A 27,899-nucleotide genomic window follows, 5' to 3' on the forward strand; every position below is an offset into this window, starting at 1 on the left:
AGTTCTCGCTAAGACTATAAAATAAATGAGTTCTTTCTAGTTGCTAATTGAGATCTTTGGTACTTGTGTTAAATTTTTCTACTTCAATTGGCAAACAGCACACACTCCTTAGACATCTGATGCAACATGAAAACATTCCAAAAATTTTATTAAGTCAAAGAGGCAAGGATGGTAACCTAGGATAATTTTTGTAAAACTGATATTAATATTACTGTTGAAGGAAAAAAATGTATATCTGCAGGCAATTAAACATGAGGAATATCTTCAAAAGAATTATATTTTTTAACACCAGGATATAAAGCTGCAATTTTTTAAAACTTACAGTTAAATATTTCTGTTTCAAAAACACTCCACTTCTCTTTGCTAATTGTTCTCAAATTCGAAAGATCAAGTGTACACCTGTCAATGCTTCTACAGAATTCCAAAGCAAACCTGCACCCCTGTGTCGTCTTCACTCACTTGACCTTGATGCTTCATGTTGTGAATGAATTAACTCTCCATCTCTTCAGTGAGATTGATTTTTATCATCAATTTTAGATTGGAGTTTATTTAAAAAAAAAAATACACACCACTAAGCTCTCACATACAAAGTTTCAGGAAAATGTACCTAGGGAAGATTTATTTTGAACTGCAGTGTGTGTGTGTGGTAAGACGTCCCTGTGTGCATCTAGTAGGGCTGTCATGCTAGCCCACTGCTACTGAGAAGACGGTCCAGATTATTCCAGGAGAGGCGCCTTCAGGATGGATGGAGACATGGTCCAGGGAGGCGGGAGAAGGAGAACGTGCCGCCTCATCCCCGGCCTCTCCTGGCGCGCGCCTGAGTCCCGGGCCGGCGAAGGAGCCAGGCCTCCGGGAGTGAGCAGCAGATGGAACGAGCAGTCGTAGGACATTATCCACAGTTTGGAAAATGACTCTACGAAGCCAAGTGGCCTGTGCGGAGTGAGAGGGGGGAGCTTGCGCAGACAACAGCTCCTGACTTTCAGACGGTTCCGCAGGTGGCAAACGCGGCCGAACGACGCTGGGATCCGAACCGCGGGGCCCGGCGGTGCGGGGGGAGCCCGGCAAGAGGAGCAGATGCTCGGGTCCCGGCCCGGGGCTGCCCGCGCGTCCCGGCCGCCGTCTCCACACACACGCGTTCGCTGTCCGCTCGGATCTGGGGCCTGAAGCTGCAGCCGGTCCAACCCAGCCGAGGGCAGGAGCCTCGGGAGCGCAAAGATGCTGTGAAGGCCGCGCTGAGCCTTCATCACCCGCGGAGCGCGTCCCAGCGGGCCGCCGGGCCACAGGGCCCCGTCTCCTGAAACCCCCTCCCGCTTCCATCACCGCTCCACTCCCGCTCTGCCGCCGCCCTGCCCCTCTTTGCCCCCTTCCTGTCCACCGGGGCGGGGGGTGGGGGGGCTCCCGGAATTGTGAAAGCTCCTCCCGGCCCTGCACCGGCCCAGATGACTCTCCAAGGGTGGCCTAGCTGCGCTGGGTGATCTCTTCCTTCCATCATTAAGTAGCTGTCTCGCTGTAGAGGTCCGTCTTCCCTCTCAGGGGACCTGAGAGGACGGCTCTCAGTCTGTCTGCTGGGCCAGCCCCTGCCGCTCCTCCGCGGGGCTCCTCTCCTGGGCTCTCACTGTGGTCGCTCCTCTCCAGCCTCATTTTAACCTGCCTGGACTGGAAACCCCTGGTCACCACGCCCCCCTGTGCAACCCTAGATTGTCAATGCCTCGGTGACTCCATCTGTAAAATGGTGTCATCATGGTCCTTGCTCATCAGGTAAGTGTGGCATATAACACAGATAATCTACAATATATACACAGTATATACACTGTACATACACTGCACTATCACTCACATACAATATATATGGGTTTCCCAGGTGGCGCTAGTGGTAAGGAACCTGCCTGCTAAGGCCGGAGCCTTAAGAGATCCCTGGTTCAATCCCAGGGGTCAGGAAGATCCCCTGGAGAATCAAACGGCAATGCACTCCAGTATTCTTGCCTGGAGAATCCCACGGAGAGAAGAGCCTGGCAGGCTACAGTTCATGGTGTCACAGCAGTCGGACATAACCTGGCAACTAAACCACCATCATACAATCTAGATATACTATGCACACTGGATACACACCACACTATACAATATACACTACAGCCATTCTTCAGTGTCCGGGGGAACTGGTTCCAGGGACTCCCCACTCCCATCAACTACCAGAATCCGTGGATGCTCAAGTCCCTGTGTCCATCCTCCTGAACTCTTTACATCATCTCTCGATCACTTATAATACCTAATAATGCCTATAATACCTATAATGCCTGCTAGTCCAGTGGTTAAGACTTTGCCTTCCAATGCAGGGGGTGTGGGTTCAATCCCTGGTCTGGAACTAAGATCCCACATGCCTCAAGGCCAAAAAAAAAAAAACAAACAAACAGAAAGTGATAGTAATGTTGTAACAAATTCAATAAAGACTTAAAAAAAATACCCAATACAATGTAAGGGTTATGGAAGTGGTTGCCAATGTGGCATATTTGCTTTTTGGCACTTTCTGGGATTTATTTTTTCCGGAATATTTTTGATCCTGCAGTTGGTTGACTCTCAGATGCAGGACCTGTGACCACAGAGGGCCCACCGTGTGCATCCGTAGCTGACGGCACGTGACTGTGCCCTGCCTACAGCAAGGGCTGAAAACTCACGGACCGTGGTTTTTGCTATTATTACAGCTGTTGTTTACCCCACACAACAATGCTATAACATCAACATGATCCCAGCCTTTGGCTAAAGCCTTGCGGCAGTAAAGGTGGAGTCAGTTGTCAAGGCCAGGCCCAACTCTGGAGCCAGTGCACTGCCTTCTCTGTATGTTTACTGTTGTTTCTGAAATAAAAGAAAAAAATTTTAATAAGTTTTTGAATATGTAAGAAATGAGTTAGAATAACTGACTTAAAATGCTTTGTGTTAGGATATCGAGAATGTCCTCCAAGATTATCAAATCTAAATTCTAGGAAGATCCCCTGGAGAAGGAAATGGCAACACACTCCAGTTTTCTTGCCTGGAGAATCCATGGACAGAGGAGCCTGGCGGGCTACAGTCCACAGGGTGACAAAGAATTGGACATAACTGAACAACTAACACTTACTTATTCTGTACAGATGAGGGGATTCACACATATTCATGTATCTAGAAAATGTATTGAGCAGCTATTAATTGTTTACTATTATTATATTATTGTACAACATATACAATAATATTTTATATATGATTATTATATAAAAAACTAAAATCATGGCATCTAGTCCCATCACTTCATGGCAAATAGAAGGGGGAAAACTGGAAACAGTGACAGATTTTATTTTCTTGGGCTCCAAAATCACTGAGGATGGTAACTGCAGTCATGAAATTAAAAGTTGCTTGCTCCTTGGAAGGAAAGCTGACAAACCTAGATAGCATTTTAAAAAGCAGAGACATTACTTTACCGACAAAGGTCCATCTCATCAAAGCCGTGGTTTCTCCAGTAGCCGTGTATGGATGTGAGAGTTGGACCATAAAGAAGACTGAGTGAAGAATTGATGTTTTTGAACTGTGGTGCTGGAGAAGACTCTTGAGAGTCCCTTGGACAGCAAGGAGATCAAACCAGTCAATCCTAAAGGAAATCAACCCTGACTATTCATTGGAAGGACTGATGCTGAAGCTGAAGTTCCTATACTTTGGCCACCTGATGCAAAGAGCCAACTCATTAGAAAAGACCCTGATGCTGGGAAAGACTGAAGGCAGGAGGAGAAGGGGACGACAGAGGACAAGATGGTTGGATGGCATCACCGACTCAGTGGACATGAATGTGAGCGAACTCTGGGAGATGGTGAAGGACAGGGAGGCCTGAGTGCTGCGGTCCATGAGGTCACAGGGGTCAGACAGGACTGAGCGACTGAACAACAATGGGTCTCCTGCGCCAGGTTACTCGGTCATCGGAGAGGCAGAGCTTGGATCAGAATTGAGGTCTCACTCCACAGCCAGGACACTTTGTCATAGGACGCAGGTTCCGGGAGCGTGGGCCCAGAAATGTGTCACACGTGCCCACTCAGAGCCTCCGTGGAGCCCACAGGCCCCCCGGCTGATTCTGAGGCAGGCAGGTTAGAGAAGCAGGACCACACGTGTGCCCAGACTTCTGTCTGGGGGCCAACAGCCTGCCCCTGGTGTGACAGCTGTGACCCGGGACACCCCGAAATTTCACTCGCGCCTCACGGGAACCGTGCCTCTGCGTGCCTGCTGAGAATAAGGAACTCCATCCAGGAGCGGTCTGCTGTGCTGTGAGGCCTGGGCTTCTGTTTTAACCTTTGGCTGGGACCCCAGCGGGAAGCCAGCTTGGCCGGCAGACCCTGGACGCCCCCAGCCGTTAAGGGCAATTCTGGCGCTAAGGCGACACCTTGTGGAAAAATGTGGGCACTGCATGAAAGTGTCACTTGTAGACAAGGTTTAGCTTTTTGGGGTTTTTGTTTTGTCTGTCTTCCAATCTGTCACGGACTAAAAATATTTTTGTAAAAGACAATTCATTAATGAGAAGTTCAAAACACAATACAACTACTACAATGAAAATAGGTGTTTGGGTCCTTTTTTTATTTCAATCCAACTGATTAGCTGGCTAGTTAAGTAAGTGGCCCACAAGATAAGACAGGAGGCTATTTTATGAAAGGCAGAGATAAACCTTTTTAGCTTCTAGAGGCCACTGCAGTCCTTGGCTCGGGGCCCCTTCGTGGCATCACTCCAGTCTCTTACTTCCATTGTTGCGTCTCCTGCTAGTTACTCGGACTGTCCTGCCTCCCTGTTAAAAGGACTTTGCAATTACACCCAACCCAGGTAATCTCCCTTCTCAAGGTTCTCAACATGGTTATAAAACACCTTCACTGCAGAACTTAGGTTAATATTGGAATGAGTACCTGGGGCTTACTGCCCAGCCAAGCTCCCAGGCCAGGATTAAACAGTCACTGTCGGTAGCATAACGAGGTGTGGAGGGGAGGGCAAGTTTCTAGGACAGCAAGTGTCTGTGGTGCTGTGGACGCAGCCACGATGGTGAAGCTGGTGGGTCCCTGATGCTCCCGGTGGCCATAAAGGGCTCCAGGGAAAAAAGAAAGTGAAAAATAAAACGAATTCAGATGTGAACATGACACAGATACAAGGACACAGTTTAGAACACTGATGCAAGAACAGAATTCCCTCCTTCCCCAAGCATTTCTGAATGGGTCCCTCGACCCCTGGTCACAGGGTAGGTAGAACTGAGCACTGACTCGGCCAGGGTCTGACTGCAGTGTGAGCGGAGTTACAGGAACAAGCTGGACCCCTTCGGGTATGTTATCCTAAGGTAAGTGAAGCGGGACTCTGACTGGTAGAATGGGGACATGAAGGCAGAAAATTCAGTTCAGTTCAGTTCAGTCGCTCAGTCATGTCCTACTCTTTGTGACCCCATGAACCACAGCATCCCAGGCCCAAACTCATGTCCAGTGAGTCGGTGATGCCATCCAACCATCTCATCCTCTGTCGTCCCCTTCTCCTCCTGCCCTCAATCTTTCCCAGCATCAGGTGCTTTTCCAATGAGTCAGCTCTCTGCATCAGGTGGCCAAAGTATTGGAGTTTCAGCTTCAACATCAGTCCTTCCAATGAACACCCAGGTCTGATCTCTTTTAGGATGAACTGGTTGGATCTCCTTGCAGTCCAAGGGACTCTCAAGAGTCTTCTCCAACACCACAGTTCAAAAGCATCAATTCTTCGGCACTCAGCTTTCTTTATAGTCCAACTCTCACATCCATACATGACTATTGGAAAGGCAGAAAGGGATCAAGTTAAAAACTGACCTTCCAAATTCACTGCAATTCCCTTCTCTCTTCACCCCATTCTGAGAAAACCAGTCCTCCTAAACATACAAACTTAAAAGCCCCAATACTTTGGCCACCTGATGGAAAGAGCTAACTCATTAGAAAAGACTCTGATGCTGGGAGATATTGGGGGCAGGAGGAGAAGGGGACGACAGAGGATGAGATGGTTGGATGGCATCACTGACTCAATAGACCTGAGTTTGAGCAAATTCCTGAAGACAGTGAAGGACAGGGAAGCCTGGCATGCTACAGTCCATGGGGTTGCAAAGAGTCAGGCACGACTGTGTGATTGACCAGCAACAAAGCACACAAGTGTTTCGGTGATACACCCATAAAAGTTGTTTTCCAAGCGAATGCCAGTTCTTCTCAGGACACCGGCCTACCTCCCATTGCCTCCAGGTCCTAATGAGATAGAGCCCCAAATATCCCAGATGGGAAGGAATAAGATCTACTCTGGAAGGAAATTATGTGTGCACCAAAGGTTCAAAGACTTTGCTGACTGGCTGACAGACTATGTGGGCATCAGTGGATGTGGACTCTAAAGATCGAGGAGGGTGGAATGAGAGACTCAGCCTGTCTGAATTCATTGACAGCAGTCAACCTCATCTGGGATGTGGATCCCCTGTGTTAGTTCAAGCTCCAGTGAATGGTCTGTTCCGCTGGCTAAATGAAGCTTGAATGTAGCCACAGCCTGCTGTAAATGAGGTCAGAATGCCAGGACATCACTAGAACTCTGAGGAGAACCCTGAAGACTCTGACAAATGGGTGTTTTTATATGATTCCACTGAGGACAATCTGCTAACGTTCCTTATGAAGACTTTGAAGAAACACCGTTCACCAAGACACCAGGAAGAGCTTTGCAGCTCTGTAGGCAGAGATGGTGCTGGGGGATGCTAGAGTGGAATTAAGATTCCTGATCTAGTGGGAATGATAGGGTTCTGGAACCGTAGGGGCCAGGTGTAAAACTTAACATCAGAGAAAAGCTGGGAGGGGTCCCCTGATCTATGGGTGTGTGAGTTTGCATGTTGCATAGGCTTTAGCCAGAGGGTCTGCTTCAGTCTAGGGAAGAAGTTTTGAACCTTCCAGAGCACCCCTCTTGGGGGGTACCCTGTGCATGTGGCATTGCACACCTATCAGCCAACAGCTTGTAACTTCCCACTCCATCCACGTCACATCCATTTCACCACCTCTCACTTTAGCCAGCATACTTAGAACCACGTGGGTCTTGGTCCTAGGACTCACCCCATTATTGGGAAATACAACCAAAATCCTTGGAATAAGAGACCTAGTCCCCAAGCACCACAGATAATAGTGTCCACACCTGGTTCAACTTCAGAGAGGCTTCAGATACAATATGGATTCCCACCAAAAGCCCCAGAGAAGCCTGGTTCTGTGTAGTTGGGTAAGTGACGGGTCATAGGAGAAAAGGAGGCAGGTGGTTCCATGGAGCTCCTCTGGGCAATGGATTCCACATAGTGCCTCTCCTGTGCACCCCGGGACATCTACTCTAGTCCTGTTCACAGTCTGCCCCTTAAATAACTAAACTAAAGCCCCCATAAGTCTCAGCTCTCTGCACTATCCAAACACCAAACTTCTCTCTGCTGCGTCCTAGACTCACATCTCAGGTTGGCTGCATGCTTTTGCCTTTTCTGGTGATGACTTTGGCTTTTGAAGTAACTCATGCTGTCTCTCCAAGCTGATTTGTGAGTTCCCCTTCCTGACGCATCTGCCCTGCAGACACCAGGACCCAAGCTCCCTCCTCTGGATGGCAACACACCCGGTGGGCTCACGTGCTAACCCAGCGGGAAGCTCGCAGATGATTTGAGCCACTCGGTACTGCCCAAAGTCTATCGGACATAGAGTCAGAAAATCTGGGACCCAGGCTTCACTCCGCTAGGGTGAAGACTCCACACATACTTGAGGAAGTTCAGTCCCCTGACAGTAAAATAAGGCTGAACCTCATAATTTAACTTCATAAGAATTAAATAATGGTGAGAAACAGCTCAGTCTAAGCTTTTGCACACAGCATGCGTTCAAAAATAGTTACCGTCTGTGTTTCACCCTCATGCACATGAAATAGTTTCCATTAGAACTTGGTTTAGAACGTCTTTAATTTATGGATATTTTCATATTTAAAGTCATTCCACAAGTGCTTTGAAGCTGATGAACTAAAATTCTAATTTTGGAGGCTGCTATTTTAATAATAATGACATAACTGCAAACAGTGATGGAGGTAGATCTTAATTCTTTACAGCAAAGGCGAGTCCTTTCCATGAATCACTGAGGGCCCTTGTGCACTGGTGATGAATCAGCGGAGCAGCAGGATTAGCAGAATAAACAGAACTCAACTTCTTCCTCTGTGTCCCTATTATAGCTTCTCTTCTTGGCTTTTAAGTCAAGCAAATGGATTAAAGAGACATTCAATATTTCACAGAAGTGAGAAGCTTTGACAGGTAGTTGGAAATATGGAACCCCCAGGAAGCAACATAGCCAGTGAAGAGCAGTTTTCTTTCCCAAACAAGGGACTTCCCTGGCAGTCCAGTGGCTGGGACTCTGCACTCCCAATGCAACACAGGGGGCCCAGGTTCAGTCCCTGGCCAGGGAACTAAAACCCCAAGTAGCCAAATAAATAATTTTTTTTAAGTTGCCAAACAAAGTTCACTCTTTGATGTCAACACAAGATTCTGTCTAGGCTAGTCAGTTCCTCCCCATCAAAAACTTAAACTTTTGAAGGGACATGGAAGTCAAGCATTTTAAAAGCTGAATCTCACCAACATAACCAGTCTTCTTGAGGTCAATTCCACGAACTCTTCCTGTTAAGGGAGGGAAGAGTGGAACCCGGATGCCTGTCCTTCTCGAGGTCAAAGTATGAACCCATGAGTTAGAATCCTGCCATAAATGGTCTTTGTGTGTGTGTGTGTGTGCTTAAGCTAAAATTTATTGTTTCTACAAGCATCTACTGCATAGCAAGCACAGAGAACTCTACTCAGCACTCTGTGGTAACTTGTATGGGGAAAGAATCTGGAAAGGAATAAATACATGTATGACTGAATCACTTAACTGCACATCTAAAACTAACACAACATTGTAAGTCAACTATACACCAATATAAAATTTTAAAATTAAAAAAAAATAAATAAAATTAGTTGTTTCTGTTATTAGGGAACTAGGTAATTTTGAACACACACACACTAACATATTTGATAAAACAAACTAAACACTTATTTGTTTGAAAATTAATATTTTGCTGCAAAAAAATAGAAAATTTTTTTCCTGAGGCCTTCTCTGCATCTCATACCACCCACAGACTCAGGGTTCAAGCCAGTTAAATCACCTTGACAAAGTCAGTTAAAGGTTCTTAAACTTCTGGGGGGTGGTGGCTGCATTCCCCAGTTTAAGGAAAGCCCTGGCTCCTTTCTGATTAATATAAGATACTATGTATACTGATTTCTGGAGGAGGGCATGGCAACCCACTCCGGTATTCTTGCCTAGAGAATCCTATGGACAGAGGAACCCGGTGGGCTACAGTCCAGAGGGCTGCAAAGAGTTGGACACGCCTGAAACAACTAAGCTTGCAGGCATGGTTTGATTAGCAATGTTCTCTCAACCAAGAAGCTTTTTTTTTTTTTTAACTGTTATTCCTGGGAATTCCCTGAAGGTCCAGTGGTTAGAGTTTGGCACGCTCACTGCTGGGGTCTTGGGTTCAATCCCTGGTGGGGGAACTAAGATCCCACAAGCTGTACAGCACAGCCAAAATAAATGAATAATAAAAATAAAACATTTTTAGTTCTTTGTTTCCCTTTTTGTTTTGCAGCAGAACTGAAGAAAACTGTATGGAGAGCCCCCTGTTCCAAGAGGGGACTGGATCCAGGAGAAGGTCAACCTCTCAACATCCCCGCCACCGCGGGGCTGTCTCCAAACCGCAGTGAGTCCCTGGAGCTGTCATTGATCATCACAGCCGCTGCTCCTCCACACACAGCCAGCCAAGCTGAGAGAGAAGGTTCCAGGTGGTGTCACTCGTGCCCTTCAGCTGAGCAGTCACTCAGATGCACTCTTACACCAAGCTCCAGAGATGCAACGAGCTGGTGCGGACAGGCCACCGAGGAGTTCCTACGACTCGAACTGTCCTCTCTCCTCTATCCTTCCCTCCTCACCTCCCCCCACTCCCTTATCCTTTCATCCGTCCGCCCACCCCCTGCCCATCATAAGCACTGGATGAGGAGGCCACACTGGGCGATCTGTCAAGCCCCCTCAGGTGACCAGCTGAGAACAGCCAGCTGAACTGATCCGGTCCCCACGTTCTGGAGTAAACATGGTCACCCTCCTGTCTTGCTGTTTAGACAGCGAGATGACTTCTGAGATGTCATCTGAGATCAACTTTACTAAATAAACATATTTTACCTCATTTATCTTTCAATCACTCATCTTCCCATGTGAGAAATTTCCCTCCGTGTAAACAAATTTAAAAGACCCTTTATCTCTAACTCCCCTCTGTCAAAGTCAGAACAGTGAGAAAATCATATCAAGTACAGTTGATCCTCAAACAACGTGGGGGTTAGGAGTGTTGACCACTCCCTTTGCCCAGTCAAAACTCTGACGATAACCTTCCAGTCCACGGTTCCCCACATCCATGGGTTCAACCACCTGGGATGGGCCATGAAGACCAGCAGTGCTCTCTGCTGGAAAAAATCCACTATAAGTGGACCCACACAGTTCAGAAACATGTTGTTCAAAGATCAACTGTGGTAATATAAACATCAACTAGAGATATCTAAAGTCAATCTTTGTAGGTTTTAAGTAGACATGTAGTATAGCATGGGCCTCCCGGTGGCTCAGATGGTAAAGAATCCACCTGCAATGCAGGAGACCCAGGTTTGATCCCTGGGTTGAGAAGATCCCCTAGAGTAGGAAATGGCAACCCACTCCAGGATTCTTGCCTGGAGAATCCCATGGACAGAGGAGCCTGGAGGGCTATAGTCCATGGGGTTGCCAAGAGTCAGACACAACTGTGCGACTAACACACACAGACACACACACACCCGGCATAGACTACACTTCTGAGTGAGGCATGTTAGTCATCCATGAGGATGTTTAAAATCTAATTTCTTAGGATTCCATCTGAAATTACCTAGCTGATTGAAACCATACCAATCACACAACTCGTTTAGGCTGTTTTCTGTTTCAGCCAAATATGTCTCACTAATAAATTCTCATTTGCCACCATCCAATCGCCTCCTCACTTGTATAATATAGAGGATGCCAGCTCTACAGATATTCATGAGTAAAGCTTTCCAGGACTTCCCTGCTGGTCCAGTGGTTAAGAATCTGCCTCTCAATGGAGAGGACACGGGTGGATCCCTCCCAGTTTTTTCTTCAGGAAACTAAGATCCCACATGCTCCAGGGCATCAAAGATGCCTGTGCGCCACAATGAAGAACAAAAATAAATCAATAAACTTATCCTTTAAAAAAAGAAAGACTTCCAAATGTTTCCAATATTATAATCACTAGGTAAACGCAAGGGACTAAAACTCAGTTATTCTTCTCATTCTTCCCTACATGGAATTACAGCAGAATTTCACACACACACTAAAGTTTTTTGTGTGTCATTATTTGTCCATCTTTGCCCAGAGGCCAAAACCAATAAAACTGAAAACTGAAAATGTAGCTTCACAATATCCTTGCAACCAAAGGGGCCCTCTGCAGTTGTATTTCTGATGGACAAAGACGTGTGTGTGTTTCAGACACAAACAAACGTCCGGACAGTTACGGGAGGGACAGAGAGCTAAAAATGGAAGCAACGGCCAGTCCGGAGCCCCGTCTCCATGACACCAGCACAAACAGGGTAGAAGCGTTAAAAAAGCCGTGACCGTCCTGTGATGCATTGTTAAGCAAATCATGTTTTGCCTCCTCTAAAAGGATGGGGTTTCCTATCATCTTATTTAGGTTTCTCATTTTTTCATTATTGTTTTTAAATGAAATGGATGAACTGTGTCAGGGTGTGTTGTTATTTTCCAAACAAAGCCCCAAGCACATACACATTCTTCTCCCCACCAGCTTTATATGGACTTCTTATTTAAGGTAGCAATACCATGGGCTTCCCTGGTGGCTCAGCTGGTAAAGAATCTGCCTGCAATGCAGGAGACCTGGGTTTGATCCCCGGGTTGGGAAGAGCCCCTGGAGAAGGGGAAGGCTACCCACTCCAATATCCTGGCCTGGAGAATTCCATGGACTGTATAGCCCATGGGGTCACAAAGAGTCGGACATGACTGAGTGACTTTTACTTCACCATATGCCCCAAATTCAAAAAATGTCTCAGGATCCTAGTTATCAGTTCAGAAAGTGAATATGAACATATATATAGAGAGAGAACATCATATTTCAATAATATGACCTCTCCTACAAAGGCCTTTAATTCAAAGAAAAACAACACAAATTTTTTTCATATTTCAGTTTTAATAAAATTTACATGCAAATAAAAACAACAAATTCTGAATAGATGTATTACATATTATTAAATTATAATTATAAAAGGGGACTTCATACATGATTATTCAACAAGCGTGTTATGAAAACTCATACCCAAAACATCATTTCTCTTTGGCATGATCAGACATAATTTACATAATTAAATATATAATTCATACATATATAGAATGTTAGTCATATAATAAAATAACATATATATAGCAAAAATAAAGTATAATAGCATACATTTTAATATTCTATTTGCAATATATGAATTGAACTTTGCATTCAACATTTTCAAATTTCTGTATACGCGAAGATAAACCAGGGACGATCTTGTCTTACGTTTGGACACAGATCACCAGCTGTTTCTGAGGCGTCTCTTATTTCACTCATCTTAATACACCATAAAATTAGAAGTTTCATCTCATTTTATGTTTAGTATGATCCCAGATACATTTTTCTTTCAAATTAGATTTACATTCTTAAGAAATGCCTGTGAGAGGGAAGAAGAAAAATGTTATTTACGACCAGGTTTTTACCCTACTTACATATATGCATAGTTTTAATATAGCTACATTTTCTTCTGCTTAAAGAATCTGTGGACTCTTAATTTATAGTGTAACCCTGAGGGTGTACATTAAAGTGTGTGTGGAGCAGGCGAGGGGTTTATCAGTACTTTTAGAAAGTTCATTTGTTTATTTATTTTTAGAATTTGTTTCTTGTCCATACTGCATGACTTGTAGGACCTTGGTTTCCCAACCAGGGATTGAACCAGAGCCCTCAGCAGTAAAAGCACTGCGTCCTAACCACTGAACAACCAGGGAATTCCCTAGAAAGTTTAAATGATGACTTCCACCACTGAAGTTTTAATAAGATATCTGCATCAGCCAAAAAATGAACTTGGCATCACCTAAATAATGCAAAAATATTCCTAAAATGTATTAATCTGTAATACTCTAACACCTTGTTAACTCCCTGTAGACAGACAAACCATCAGAGATGACATCTGCAGAAGACCTCACTAAATCTCCAAACTCTGCAGTTTCAAAGGGGCCTGTTTATCAGCTCTGTCCTATATGAATCTTGTCCAAGGAGAACGTAAGTTTGCATTTAATATTTTAAATTATAATACTTGTTTCTTTGAGAACTTTTCCAGTTATTATGTTGCCTTTTGGACTTTATATAAACTTACTCATAAGAATAAAATATATCAACTGATTCAAGTATCTTGCCATTGAACACTGAAATGATCTAGCTCGATTTCTTAATTTAAAGAACAATCCAAAGAACAAGATAAGCATGACCTCACTTAGGTCACTTCATGAGCCTAATGGGACTTCCCAGGGGGCTCGGCGGTAAAGAATCTGCCTGCCATTGCAGAAGATATAGTTTCATTTCCTGAGTCAGGAAGATTCCCTGGAGAAGGAAATGGCAACCCACTCCAGTATTCTTGCTGGGAAATCCCATGGACAGAGGAGCCTGGTGGGCTACAGTTCATGGGGCCACAAAGAATCAGACATGACTGAGTGACTGAACCACCACAATCCAAGAGTCTAATGAATTTTCTTGATTTACTCATTAGTCAAAAGGTTTGAGAATAACTGATTCAAGTATCTTGCCATTGAACACTGGAATGATCTAGCTCAATTTCTTAATCTAAAAAAAGGGCAGCTTTTTAGTTCAGCAACTTTCAATATGCAGAATTGAATGCCAATTATTATTATTAATTTATCATTGCTTTTAAAATAAGAAAACCAACAACAATAGGTAGGAATTGTCTCAGTAAAGGTCACCACAAAACTATCAGATGGATAAGTAAATCCCCATATAGTTATTTGAGATAGAATAAGTTATGATCAACCTAGACAGCATATTAAAAAGCAGAGACATTACTTTACCAACAAAGGTCTGTCTAGTCAAGACTATGGTTTCTCCAGTAGTCATGTATGGATGTGAGAGTTGGACTGTGAAGAAAGCTGAGTGCCAAAGAATTGATGCTTTGAACTGTGGTGCTGGAGAAGACCCTTGAGAGTTCCTTGGACTGCAAGGAGATCCAACCAGTCCATCCTAAAGGAGATCAGTCCTGGGTGTTCATTGGAAGGACTGATGTTAAAGCTGAAACTCCAATACTTTGGCCACCTGATGTGAAGAGCTGACTCATTGGAAAAGCCCCTGATGCTGGGAAAGATTGAAGGCAGGAGGAGAAGGGGACGACAGAGGATGAGATGGTTGGATGGCATCACCGACTCAATGGACATGGGTTTGTGTGGACTCCGGGAGTTGGTGATGGACAGAGAGGCCTGGTGTGCTGCAGTCCATGGGGTCACAAAGAGTCAGACACGACTGAGTGACTAAACTGAAGTTATACTGGCCAGATAGAGATATTCACAAATACTTCTAGATTGCATCTTCTCCAAGACTCAAAAGCTGAGGAATCAGTTTCTTTAAAAGGACTTGTCCGTGGTCCTGATACACTGACACCACCCCCCCCCCCCAACACACACACACACCCAAAATGTTGACTTTGCATTACACTGGAAAGAACTATTGATTAGAAAGATCTTTGCCCAGAAATGAATACCTTACAGTCTTTCCCATAGATTCTATGAAAGTGAAAGTCACTTAGTCTTGTCTGACTCTTTGCGACCCCATGGACTATACAGTCCATGGAATTCTCCAGGTCAGAATACTGCAGTGGGTAGCCATTCCCTTCTCCAAGGGATCTTCCAAACCCAGGGATCAAACCCAGGTCTCCCTCATTGTAGGCAGATTCTTTACCAGCTAAGCCACAAGGGAAGCCCTAGTGGGGCTTCTATAATTGTAAACAAACATTAGAATTTACGTTTGATTTATTTAGGTCATACAAATACTTTATTGCTCTAGAGCTCCAAGGGTAATTTAGCCAGAATGAAAATTCTGACTTACCATTTTACTCTGGCAAAATATATACCAGAGCAGACAATGCCTACATGTTCATCATATGTTTGATTATTTGCTTTTCCTTCTATTCTTCTAATACTGTGTCTCTTACCTTAACCTGTATTGTATAAATCAAAATTTTAGGATCCTACTTCTATTATACTGTATCTACTTTTTAATTATTATTGTATCTGTTTTGACCAGTTTTTTTAAAAGGTAGACCTTTAAATAGTTTTGTTCATCTAATGTATATTTGCATGTGATCTAAAATAACATCAAATTTGAAATATTTTAAAAAATCACTCAGAAAAAAAAATAATAAAAATAAAAATCACTCAGGAACAGTAAGGTTGCCAAAAAAAGCTGTTTCTTTTTTTTTTTTTCAGTTTGCAAACTCCATTTTATTCATAGTTCGTTTCTGCTTTTTTTTTTAAAACTAGTTCACAAATCTGGTACATACAGGCAGTTAAAACTGGTTATCACTTTGATAATCAGAAGCCTCTGGTATAACACAATCTTTATGAAAGCGTAAAACAATACATGATAGTAATCCTTTCGAAAGCAATGGTTGCAAACTTCCATGTTTCTAAGAAAATATAACTTTACATATATATTTTAAGCAAGCTATACCCTCTTACATAAATTCAGACAATAGAAGAAGTGTGCAATCATAATGCTTATTTTATGGGAAAAATGAAAATTATTATAATTATGATCTGAATGTTTTAAGTAATTAGAGTCCTCTTGGATTGAATATAGGGCATACAGATATCTTCCTTAATGTACAACCATCCTGGTCAAAAAGAGCTGAGACGTTGGTCACTTGGTAGGATTGCCATTTCAGTACCAAGTAAATTTAACCTAAATTCTTTAGGTCGAAATTGTAAAATTTTCCAATCCAGCTACTTTAGTTAACAGTGAGAATGGCCTTCAGTTTTTAAATGAAGACTGTTTAAGGAATTGAACTTTTTATTAACTTAGTTTTTATGACAGGGTCATTTTTTAAATTGGGTTTAGAGATTATTTCATGAGCTCTAAACATTTCTAGTTCTTTAGTTTTCTCAAAGAGAGAACTTCACCAGTAGCAGGATGGACTGTCCCAACACAAATGCCAGTAGGGGGCAATACTCTTAAGTCAGAAGCTCTCCTATTTATCAAATAGGAGACAGTTCAAACCAGAATGAATCAGTGCACACTCCTCCTAGAAGGCTCCTCTGTTTAGAAACTGGAATGAGGATTACCAACACATTTTACAAAAACATACTGGCGTGCCATCCTGTAATGGGGGTGCTTCATTATTACCCATGGTCTCTGAGGTTAATGAGCTATGAAATCAACTTAAGCTTTCTATGGAGGCACCAGGGCCACGCAGCTCCTTTTCCAAAGGACACAGAGATAAAAGACAAAGAAGGTAAAAGACTCTGAAAATTTTCTCTGATTTAATTTCCTCTGAAAATTTAAATTTACATAATAGTAAGAATGTTTGCTGAAAGAATACTGACAAGTAAAACTGATTTAACAGTCAAGATAAATTGTACTGAAAATACAATAACAAATTTTAGTCTGATAACCCTCATGCTGTCTTACAGCAAAACACTAAAATTCATGCAACAGAGAAACTGGTGATGGGAGGATTTTTCCTCCAGACTTCCTGGGGGGAGAAAAAGAAAAAAAGGCAAATATACTGTTTTCTTCTTGTCTGCTAAAAAAAGCTGTTTCTATTCATTCAATCATTGTTGAGGACATACTTTTTTTATTAATTTAATATACCATTTAGACCAGACTTTAACACTAAGTGGAAAATCCACAGATTAAGTTCACTAGGTGGTGCTAAAATCAGCTTCCTGGGGTTTTTTAATTGTTCAAAATTTCTTAAGAAATCAAGCTGTTAAACAGAAAAAGGAAAATTGATAAATACATACTCACATGTAGGTCTTCTCCGTCTGCGAGCACAGAGGACTCACTGCTAGTCTTTTTAACAACCTAGCACATCTTTTGTAATCTAGGAAAAACATTTAAAAGACAATTATATGTACAGTTACTACATATGTGGGAAAAGTGTTAAATTATTGTCACTAGTACTTAATAATGATAGCTATAATTTAATAAGCATCTAATAGAGCAAGTACTTAACTGGATTTTTTCACTAATTCTCCTACTGATGTAAGCAGCTGGATGCTATTGCTGTCTTCACTGTAGAGATGAGAAAACAGCCTGAAAATGGTAAGAATCTCATAGCTAGTATTCAGCTTCATTCCAAAGCCCAAAGTTTCTCCACCAGGCTGAGCTACCACTTAATCATTCTGCCTAGATGTCAACAGGACTTGTCCTCCCTAGTCACCAAACACAAGCATTTTTGAAAAACTTACAACAACTCTGACTCAACATCCTGGGTAAAATTAAATATCCCTCAAGATGACCAATTTAGTTTTTAAAAAAACTACAAAATGTTTAAAGTTCATTTTTTTAAAAGTAAATTTAGACTGAGAAAGGAATTTAAAAACAGACAACTGAAAAAAAAAAAACAGGCAACTGAGTTACCATACTTAATCACGATTTAGATAAAGGAGAGCATTTAAATACTATGCTTGGAATTGCTACTCAGTTCAGTAACTTAAGTATCCAAAATAATTCATTAGACAACCTTTAAAATACATGTTACCCTTATTCAGGAAAAAATCTATCACTTGTTATATACAGGATGTGATATGAAACTATTTATTTTTTTAAAAACTTATGAGGAAATTTTTACTTATACTTCATGGTCATTTTTTTTTTTTTTTCACTTACATGAGACTGCCTTATTTGTGCCAAAGAATTTTAAAAATGATAAAAGGTTTAAATCCTGACAAACACTGTGGTCCTTAAGGAAATCTGGCTATTTTCAGATTTGTCTGAAATAGTCCCAATTAGAAGGTGGTTTCACTCCTTGACAGTGTCAACAGCACACACACAAACACATGTTAAGTGTGAGTGCCATCAGGATTATAAACAGCACATCTTACAATATTTCGTCTATTATTTCCCACTCACAGTTGAAGTTTAAGATTACACGCATCTACAGTTGGATAGTGTCTTGGGGGTCTGTGCCAGGTCTTAGTTGGGGCAGGATCTAGTTTCCCGACAAGGGATTGAGCCCGAGACCCCCTGCACTGGGAGCATGGGGTCTTAGCCACTAGGCTACCAAGGAAGTCCCAAAGAATTTTTTAAAAGAACGAAAATGACCCAAGCTACTTACAAGCTGGCGTCGAGCAGTCCCTGGTATTGTGATACAGCCTGTGGAAGTGTTTGCTGCACTCAGCTGAAAACGTGACTGGCCCTATCGGACAGGAAAAGAACACTTATGGTGCACGTCGGTGTGTTTTCCAAACAAATTCCCTAGCACTTTCTGCATAGTGATGATATCCCTGGTTTACATCTTCCCATGCCCTTAAAAGACCTTGCCTAAGAGCATGTCTTCCCCCTACCCAGACTCTGGAGGAGGCAATGAGGTGTGTCTGTAAAAAACAATCAAAATTCACTCCACAGTCTCTACAACTCACATAAAAGAACCTTCAATTTCACAAAAATTCTTCAGAATAATTAAGAGAGAAAAGCTCTAGACAGGAGAGGAAAACAATTTGCAGAGAGCAAATTAAGAGGATGTGAAGAATGAAAACACAAGTATCTCTGGTTTCTACTTTATGCTCTTCAGTTTTGTATTTAACAGGAATGAAGTTTCTATGCAGGGACATTTATTCCACTTTCTACTTAGAGTGATTTGTGTCTTATAAGCGACAAGGCCTACTGTAAAGTGGACAGGGCATTGAGACTTCCCTTATCTTTGCCCACAAACCAAGATAGTCCACACCAAAATTCATCCCTGTGTCTGGAGTCTGCTTTTATGGAAGTGGTAGAAGGAGAGCCCAGAGTGCCAATAGAGAAAGTTGCTAAGTTGTGTCCAACTCTTTGTGACCCCATGGACTATAACTCACCAGGCTCCTCTGTCCATAGGCTTCTCCAGGCAAGAACACTGGAGTGGGTTGCCATTTCCTTCTCCAGTGGATCTTCCTGACCCAGGGATGGAACTCATATCTCCTGCATTGGCAGGCAGGTTCTTCACCACTAGGAGAAGACTAGGAATGGAGTGAAGGTCAAGTGCACAGTTCACGATGACTAGGTGACTTGCTAGAATGTGGGGCACAGGGTAACTGTAATGATTCACCAAGTTGCATGAAGAACCCAGGAGTGTCGTGGGAGAGGAAGCCACATGTGCTGACCACGTGACAATGAACCGTCAGGAAGTCTGCTCTGCCCTGGGCGAAACACTTCCACTGTGTAGCTGGCCGGGCAACATGGCTAGACCCCTAGTGTACCACGGAGAGCTCGTCACATGACTCCACCCACTGATCCAGCCATCCTCTGCCCCCAGCCACACATACTCTTGCCTAAATGGCCCACGACCTGCCCCAGACCACACCACATGTTCAAAGGATTCCTTCTGACCAGAATGCCTCTCTGATAAGGGAAAACTCTACTCATCCTTAGAGCCCACCGTACACATTGTGTCCCCGACAGCAGTTCATGGTAGTCTTTGGCAAAACCATCCACTTTCTGTGTCTCCCTAACTCTGCTTACACTTCTATCACTCACCCAGACCTGGTTTATATCGCATTAATACGAGGTAATAGGATTTGTCCACCTTCCTGACCCAACTGTGAGCCTCTCGCAGACATTTATGTTCAAATCCTCACTGCTTCATGAAGTAATCTGCATACAGTCTTTTTATTTAATTGAATCACTGATAAAGTTCGTGCTTACCTGTGAAATGCTTGATGAATTTGTCTTTTAAGTTCAAATCTCTTGGGAATATTTCTGGAAAGAAAAAAGAAAAACTTTTAAAACTTCTCAAATGTGTCTTCTTCATTAAAAATAACATTAGAAACACTAACTCAAAAGAACAATTCAGTAATTTTAAATATTTGAAAATAGTGATTTAAAATTTTAAATATTTTGTAATATTTAATAATGCAAAATATTGATTATACTTTAAAGGTAAAAAAATAGGTGAAATTTTAATACTTTGTTTAACCTAGTAAGTCCATAATATTATCCTTTCAATATGTAATCAATGTTTCCCAGGGGGCACTAGTGGTAAAGAACCCACCTGCCAATGCAGGAGATGTAAGGGATGCCAGTTCAATCCCTGGGTCAGGAGGATTCTCTGGAGAAGGGAATGGCATCCCACCCCAGTATTCTTGACTGGAGAATTGCATGGACAGAGGAGCCTGGAGGACTACAGTCCATGGGGTCAAAAAGAGTCACACCTGACTGAAGTAACTCAGTACGCATGCATGAAAAAAGGTGGTCTATGTTTTTTATACTAAACTTTCAAAATCTGAGGTGTATTTACCACTCACAGCACATGTCAGTTTGGACCAGACACCCTCCAAGTGTTCAGCAGTCATAGGTACTCAGTGGCTACCAAGCCGGACAGTGCAAGAATAGAATGTATCCTTCATTCCTCTGGTAGCTAATGACAGTGGTATAAGAGATTCCATGTACAGATGGATTAAAAATAAAAAGATCCCTAGGTAATGCATGAAAATTATCCTGGAACAACTTGAATAACCTCTCATCTCATTCATCTAATTTATGAAAATTTCTAGTGTTTATTTAACCAAAACAGTTACCATCTGCCACCCTCATCAATTTTAAGTTTACAATAATATATTTTTAAAGGAACAGATTTGCATATTATGTATATAATGTTGGCAAGCTTATCTCTTTTTCCTACTTCTTATTTAAAAATGAGCAGAGATCATGTGAAATAATAAAAAATCATAACACGGAACAACTAGAAAATAACAAAAAATGTGTTTTAGTGATTGTTTTTACCTGCATACAACTTAGTATCTTACCAAAAAGATAATTTGCTCTGCCATGATCACTTCTATACAAAGCCATGTTGGTGGATCCTTAGTACCTTCTGAGGTGCTAAAGGGCATTACTGTGTGTTTCAATCTAGCATTTTTATGTACTTGAACTGAAATATTTGTTATATAGTTCCTTGAGTTACCATTTCCTTTAAAGAGATGACATGACTATTCTGCTAAGTCACTTCAGTCCTGTCCTATTCTTTGAGATGCTATGGAGTGTATCCCACCAGGCTCCTCTGTCCATGGGATTCTCCAGGCAAGAATACTGGAGTGGGTTGCCATGCTCTCCTCCAGGCGATCTTCCTGACGCAGGGATCAAACCCCCATCTCTTACGTCTCCAGCATTGGCTGACAGTTTCTTTACCACTAGTGCCACCTGGGAAACCCCATGATTCTTCTCTTTGCCAATATATTGGGTTGGCCAAAAAGTTCATTCGGGGTTTCCCATACTATCCAATGGAAAATCCCAAATTAACTTTTTGGCCAACTCAATATAAAAACAATTATACTTTCAAAAATAAGAACTAGATTTATTACATCAGGGCTGAGAGAATCATTGAGGGAAAATATAAGTATTTAAAATAATGCATATGGAGTAGTAGCTCAGTTCCATGGATCTCTGGGAGTTGCTAAGAAATACGGGATTTCAGGCCCGGATCTAAGAGTCACTTTAATGGGAACTCATAGGAGAGTCATTTGCACATTTGAAAGCAGTACTCTAGACATTCCAAAAAAGACATAAAACATCTTGAATACTCAGCACTGAGTTCCTTCATAATCAACAAGATATAATATTATTACTAACTAATGCATTTGTCATTTGTGCTTAGTAGAAGATAAGAGACAGGATTCTTTCCAGTAAAAATCTACCATCATTGGGGGGAGTGGTTGTTGATGGTGTTTTGAATTTTTATCACTTCCTTACATTCAGGTACAAACAGATGCTCCAAGCTCATCCCAAGTCATCTCCTGTCCTGTGTTAGCATCAGTCATTTCTCCCAGGAGCCCCAGTTCCTCTTACAGAGCATGGTATCAGAACCAAAGTCTGGACTCCAGCTGTACTTGCTGCTACTGGGGCGTGACTGCTCCCAGGTCCTCACAGCTGGCAGACCAAGGACACATGTGTGTCATATGTGTGGGTGCCCTGATTTTTAATACTTTGTTTCTTCAGTTGCTCAGTAGTGTCCGAATCTTTGTGATCCCATGGACTTCAGCCCACCAGGCTTCCCTGTCCTTCACTATCTCCTGAAGTTTGCTCAAACTCATATCCATTGAGTTGATGATGCCATCCAACCATCTCATCCTAGTATCTTTTTATATAGTGATTTTTAATATACCTAGTGTTTAAATTATTTAAAATTGTACCACAATACTTAATGGATGGAATCCCAACTGAGCTATTTCAAATCCTAAAAGATAATGCTGTGAAAGGGTCAATATGCCAGCAAATTTGAAAAATTCAGCAGTGGCCACAGGACTCGAAAAGGTCAGTTTTCATTACAATCCCAAAGAAAAGCAATGCCAAAGATATTCAAACTCATGCACAACTGCACTCATCTCACACCCTAGCAAAGTAATGCTCAAGATTCTCTAGGCTAGGCTTCAACAGTATGTGAACCGAGAACTTCCAGATGTTCAAGCTGGATTTAGAAAAGGTAGAGGAGCCAGAGATCAAATTGCCAACATCTGTTGGATCATAGAAAAAGCAAGAGAGTTCCAGAAGAACATCTACTTCTGCTTCAGTAACTATAGCCTTTGACTGTGTGCATCACAACAAACTATGGAAAATTCTTCAAGAGATGGGAATACCAGACCATCTTACCTGCTTCCTGAGAAACCTGCATGCAGGTCAAGAAGCAGCGGTTAGAACTGGACACAGAACAACGGACTGGTTCCAAATTGGAAAAGGAGTACATCAAGGCTGTATATTGTCACCTTGCTTATTTACCTTATATGCAGAGTACATCATGAAAAAAGCTAGAATGGATGAAGCCCAAGCTGGAATCAAGATTGCCATGAGAAATATCAATAAACTCAGATATGCAGATGACACCACCCTTATGGCAGAAAGTGAAGAGGAACTAAAGAGCATCTTGATGAAAGTGAAAGAGGAGAGTGAATAAGCTGGCTTAAAACTCAACATTCAAAAAATGAAGATCATGGTATCCAGTCCCATCACTTCATGGCAAATAGATGGGGAAACAATAGAGATAGTGACAGACTTTATTTTTGTGGGCTTCAAAATCACTGCAGATGGTGGCTACAGCCATGAAATTAAAAGATGCTTGCTTCTTGGGAGAAAAGTTATGACAAACCTAGACAGCATATTAAAAAGCAGAGACATTACTTTGCTGACAAAGATTCATATAGTCAAAGCTATGGTTTTTCCAGTAGTCATGTATGGATATGAGAGTTGGACCATAAAGAAAGCTGAGTGCCAAAGAATTGATGCTTTTGAACTGTGGTGTTGGAGAAGACCCTTAAGGGTCCCTTGGACTGCAAGGAGGTCCAACCAGTCAGTTCTAAAGGAAATCAGTCCTGAATATTCATTGGAAGGACTGATGCTGAAGCTGAAGCTCCAGGACTCTGGCCACCTGATGCGAAGAACTGACTCATTGGAAAAGACCCTGATCCTGGGAAAGACTGAAAGCAGGAGGAGAAGGGGATGACAGAGGATGAGAGGGTTGGATGGCATCACCAACTTGATGGACATGAGTTTGAGTAAGCTCCAGGAGTTGGTGATGGACAGGGAAGCCTGGCATGCTGCAGTCCATGGGGTCAAAAAGAGTCAGACATGACTGAGCAACTGAACTGAACTGAACTTGATAGAATATGTTTTTGGAATGTACAGCATCTGTAATATTTCACTGATGATACTGCAAAGAATTTAGGATTCCGATTTGTCTTAACAAAGAAATAAATGCAAAGACATCACAGAGGAAGAGGGCCTGTGAGAAGAGGTGAATTCTGACAGGCAGAGGCAAGAGAAGTGTGTTCCTGGGGCTGACGGCAAGGCAGAGGCAGCAGCTGCCAGAGTCTGTGAGGAGCAGGACCAACCCATGCGACCTGAACCTGTGAGAACACCAGAAAGGAAGACAGGGCAGGTCACAGGGGGCTTAATGTCTTGCCATCAAGAGAAGTTAGGACTTCCCTGGGAAACCCAGAGAAACCGCTGCTTATCTGTGACAGGAGGAAACAGTCTGGTGCTACAAAGAAAATTCATTTGTACTTGTTCATAAATGGCCTTTACATCCCTGCTGTAAGCCTCATGCCAGCAAGTTTTTATACTAAAAAACAAACAAACAAACAAAAATCACAGTAACACAAATCTGGTTCCATCAGTCTGCAGAAGAATGTACTGTCACCTCTTGAAAAGGCAAAGCCTTTCTATCAAAACTCTCAAAAAGCCCCTCTTATACTTCTGTTTCCCACGTGCATGCATGCCTGTAACCCGCCAGGCTCCTCTGTCCATGGGATTCTCCAGGCAAGAACATTGGAATGGGTTGCCATGCCTTCCTCCAGGGGATCTTTCTGACCCAGGGATCGAACCTTTGTCTCTTATGTCTCCTGCATTGGCAGGTGGGCTCTTTACCACTAGCACCACCTGTTACACACTGCACACCAATTCCCTCTCTGTCCCAAGTTCCTCCAAACTCCCTCTAGTCCCACAACTGCCCACTTCTCAGTCAGCCAACCCTGTCTTTATTTCAGTAGAGGAGACGCCAGTGCTCCCCTTCTTCTGCAGAATTCTGGGCATGATGCTTTGCTCCATTCTGTTGGTGTGATGGTGGAACAGTGGAGAAGACAGGATGCGGGTAATGAAAGCACACTGTCTATTCTGAGGCCCCAGCAGGGGGCACTCCTGGCGCTAGGGAGACAGCCTGGCTTGAACCAGGGTGATTGATGGGCAGGACAAAACAAAGCCAGGACCAGACTGCAGGGACATCGGGGTGGACAAGTCTAACCCGAGTTCCTCCAGCACAAGAACCAAAAATGTTGGTTAACCTTGTGTTCCCACACCCATCAAAGCACGTCCGGTGTGTGCTGAGCGGCTAAATGACAGCAAGACTGCCGCCCTGTGCTGCGACCTCTCAGCGGGGTACACCCCCCAGGGGCGCCTCTGCTTCCAGCCTAGGCGGGCATCTCCACGTGCGCACAGGCTCCAAACAGAGACACCTCTGAGGGGCTTCCTCCTCCTCCTTCCCAACCCCCCATATACCCCCTCACACCCCCTCACTCCCACACACCCCCTCCTTCCTGCCCTGCGCGCGCCCTGCACCCCAGCGCCCGGTCAGTCCTCCTAGTCCCGGGCTTCTCACGTCTCCTGCTCGTTCACCCGCCATCGTCTCCACCTCGGTGTCCCCCGACGTTGGCTGCTACTTCTCCTTCCCCATCCACCCCTTCTACTCCATCACTCGTTGGACAACTAAGCGGCCAGGATCCTGAGCGCCCAGAACTGATTCGGGAGCCGTGGGCAGCGTGGGGGCGGGGAGGGGGACTCAGCTAAGCATCCCCGCACTCCCCAACCAGCCCCCTCGCCAGCTCCGAGGGGTGCAGAAGAGCGTCGGGGCTCCAGACGCCGGTGATCTGACTTTATCCCCAAATTTGGAGAGACCGGCACGAGGCCCTGGTAGGTGCTGACCTGGCCTCCGGCCTCTAGCGCTGGGACGGAAAGACAGGTCCTCGGGCTGTGAGCTCGCACCCGCAAGGCCTCCCACACCGGGAAGGGGAGCTTCGGGCTGGTTCTTTTGACAGATGGGTTTCTGGTCACTTAAGTCTCGGCTGCGGTACATCTAATAATCTCATGACCTCTTTCCCTGAGCGCCAGGTACCGGCAGCGACGCCTATTCTCCGCGGAGCACTGTCAGGCTGCCCCGACCCAGCGCCGCTCGGGGCCGTCGGAGCCCGCCCCGCCCCAGGCTCCTCGCGCGGGGCTGCTCACCTGCGCTCCGAGAGGCCGCGGGAAGGGACGGCTTCGGCTCCTCGCCCACGACGTGCACGCCCCTGCTGCCCCCGGGCCTCCCCTGCGTCCCTCGCGGGGCCAGGACGAGCGCCAGCAGGAGCAGCGCGCGCACCGGGACGCCTGGCCTCGCCGGTCGCATGGGCGCGCGGGAGCGGCCGGAGAGCAGGCGGATGCCGAGCGGAGGGTCCGCTCCCCGAGGACGGACGGCGGGCGACACCTGCGCGCCTTGGGGAGGGACGCGGGGCGCGGACGCAGGACGAGGACTCGGGGCTGCCGGGGGGAACAGGGCGAGTCCCAGAGCTCGGATGCTCACGGTTCCGCGCAGCCTCTCCGACTACCCAGCCTTGGCTCTGCGGGTGTCCGGACTCCCCGCTCAAGGCCTGCTCTGTTTACCGCCGCGGCCAGCCCACCGGGCTCGAGAGAACCGGCAACTTCCCGATCAGGACAGCGAAGAGCAGCGCGGGAGCCGCGCGCGGCTGCGGAGAGGAGGTTCCCAGGCTGGAAGGTGTGGGTTCCCGGAGCTTGAGCCCCGCCCCCAGCCCCGCCCCCAGCCCGGAGCCCCGCCCACTCCCCTGACCGTGGCCGAGGTTGGGAGGGGGTGGAGGACAGCGGCTCCTTCCCGCCCACCGCAGATCCCAGCCCCCGGCCCCGGGCCCTCGGCCCCGCATGGTACTCCTTGCCGCCACTTAACCGCGCGATCGGGAGCGCAGTCCACCGGGGTGGTCTCCTTAAGACAAAGAGCTCCTCTCCAGCCCTGGTGGATGCCCAGGAGAGAGAATAAGATTAAGTCCAGCGGTTCTTATTAAAATAAAATGGGCATCTCTCATCAAAGCGCGCCCCGTGAATTATAGCGGTTCCAGACATTTCATTAGCCCTCTTTATTGCTTTATATTATGCATGTTGAGAAGTTTTGAAATCCCTGGCTAATTAGTTGGTTGCTTATTGTCTCCTCAGATGCAAAGTGCACAACTGGCGGAAGGAAGAGGGGAGGAGTAACGCTAAACAGTCCTACAAAGACATCTTGTCACTCACAAATCCCCAAAAGTAATCCCAACTTTTTCAAGTGTTTTTTCTAGACTTTGTGTTGCCAAAATGTCCGGAATACAGCGAAAACAAAGCAAGCCTTACAAGAGCCTATAAAATCGTGGCTTTGAGTGAAAGTCTTGGAAGCAAAGTGTGTTTCCGCCGGGCTCGATCTCTGGATGGGGAAGATCCCCTAGAGGAGCAAAGGGCAACCCACTCCAGTATTCTTGCCTGGAAAATCCCATGGACAGAGGAGTCTGGTGGGCTACAGTCCACCGGGTGGCAAAAATTTGAACAGGACTGAGTGGCTGAGTAGGCACGCACACACGTGTTCCAGGTGAAGACTGATGCTTCCTGTCACTTTACTATAAAGAAGCACAAGAATCTGGTGTTTTCACAGCAAACACAGCAGTGTGAGAAAGTCTACCGTGGAACACATGGCCAAGGGATCTTAGGGAAAAAAAACAGGGTGTGGGCAGCGCCTGGTGAAGGGGAATAAACTCCTCACAGCTCTACTCAAGGGAAATAGGACAACATTAGCAGTGCAGGGACATTGACAGGTATTAATATTTCCAAAATTAATTTTAATCAGAAATACCAGTTGGGAATAACTGTGAAAACAGTGGGGAAATTACAGTGTGAAATGATGCTGGTGGAAGAAGAGACAGAACCAACAGTGAGACAGGGAACCCATCACCTATTTGTCAGTGAAAAATCACCCTCCAACCTTATTCATCTTGTAGCTGAAAGTTTGTAACCTTTTCCCC

General features: G+C 44.4%; 1 protein-coding gene across 2 annotated transcripts; it reads right to left on the reverse strand.

The window, feature by feature from the left end:
* Positions 1-12,608: 12,608 nt before the first annotated feature.
* ALKAL1 (ALK and LTK ligand 1) lies at positions 12,609-26,575 on the reverse strand. 2 transcript variants are annotated; one of them, XM_061122808.1, is made up of 5 exons: positions 26,089-26,575; positions 20,029-20,082; positions 18,467-18,547; positions 17,151-17,230; positions 12,609-12,802 (listed from the first exon to the last, which is right to left on the reverse strand). In XM_061122808.1, the coding sequence occupies exons 1-4, from the start codon at positions 26,246-26,248 to the stop codon at positions 17,151-17,153; spliced, it is 375 nt and encodes a 124-aa protein (XP_060978791.1). In that variant the 5' UTR covers positions 26,249-26,575; the 3' UTR covers positions 12,609-12,802. The 2 variants fall into 2 exon arrangements, with proteins under 2 accessions (XP_060978791.1, XP_060978790.1); XM_061122807.1 differs by having other exon boundaries at positions 17,155-17,230; positions 26,089-26,570.
* Between the last annotated feature and the right edge of the window lie 1,324 nt (positions 26,576-27,899).

Source organism: Dama dama, chromosome 21 (assembly GCF_033118175.1).
Source record: "Dama dama isolate Ldn47 chromosome 21, ASM3311817v1, whole genome shotgun sequence".
NCBI lineage: Eukaryota > Metazoa > Chordata > Mammalia > Artiodactyla > Cervidae > Dama > Dama dama.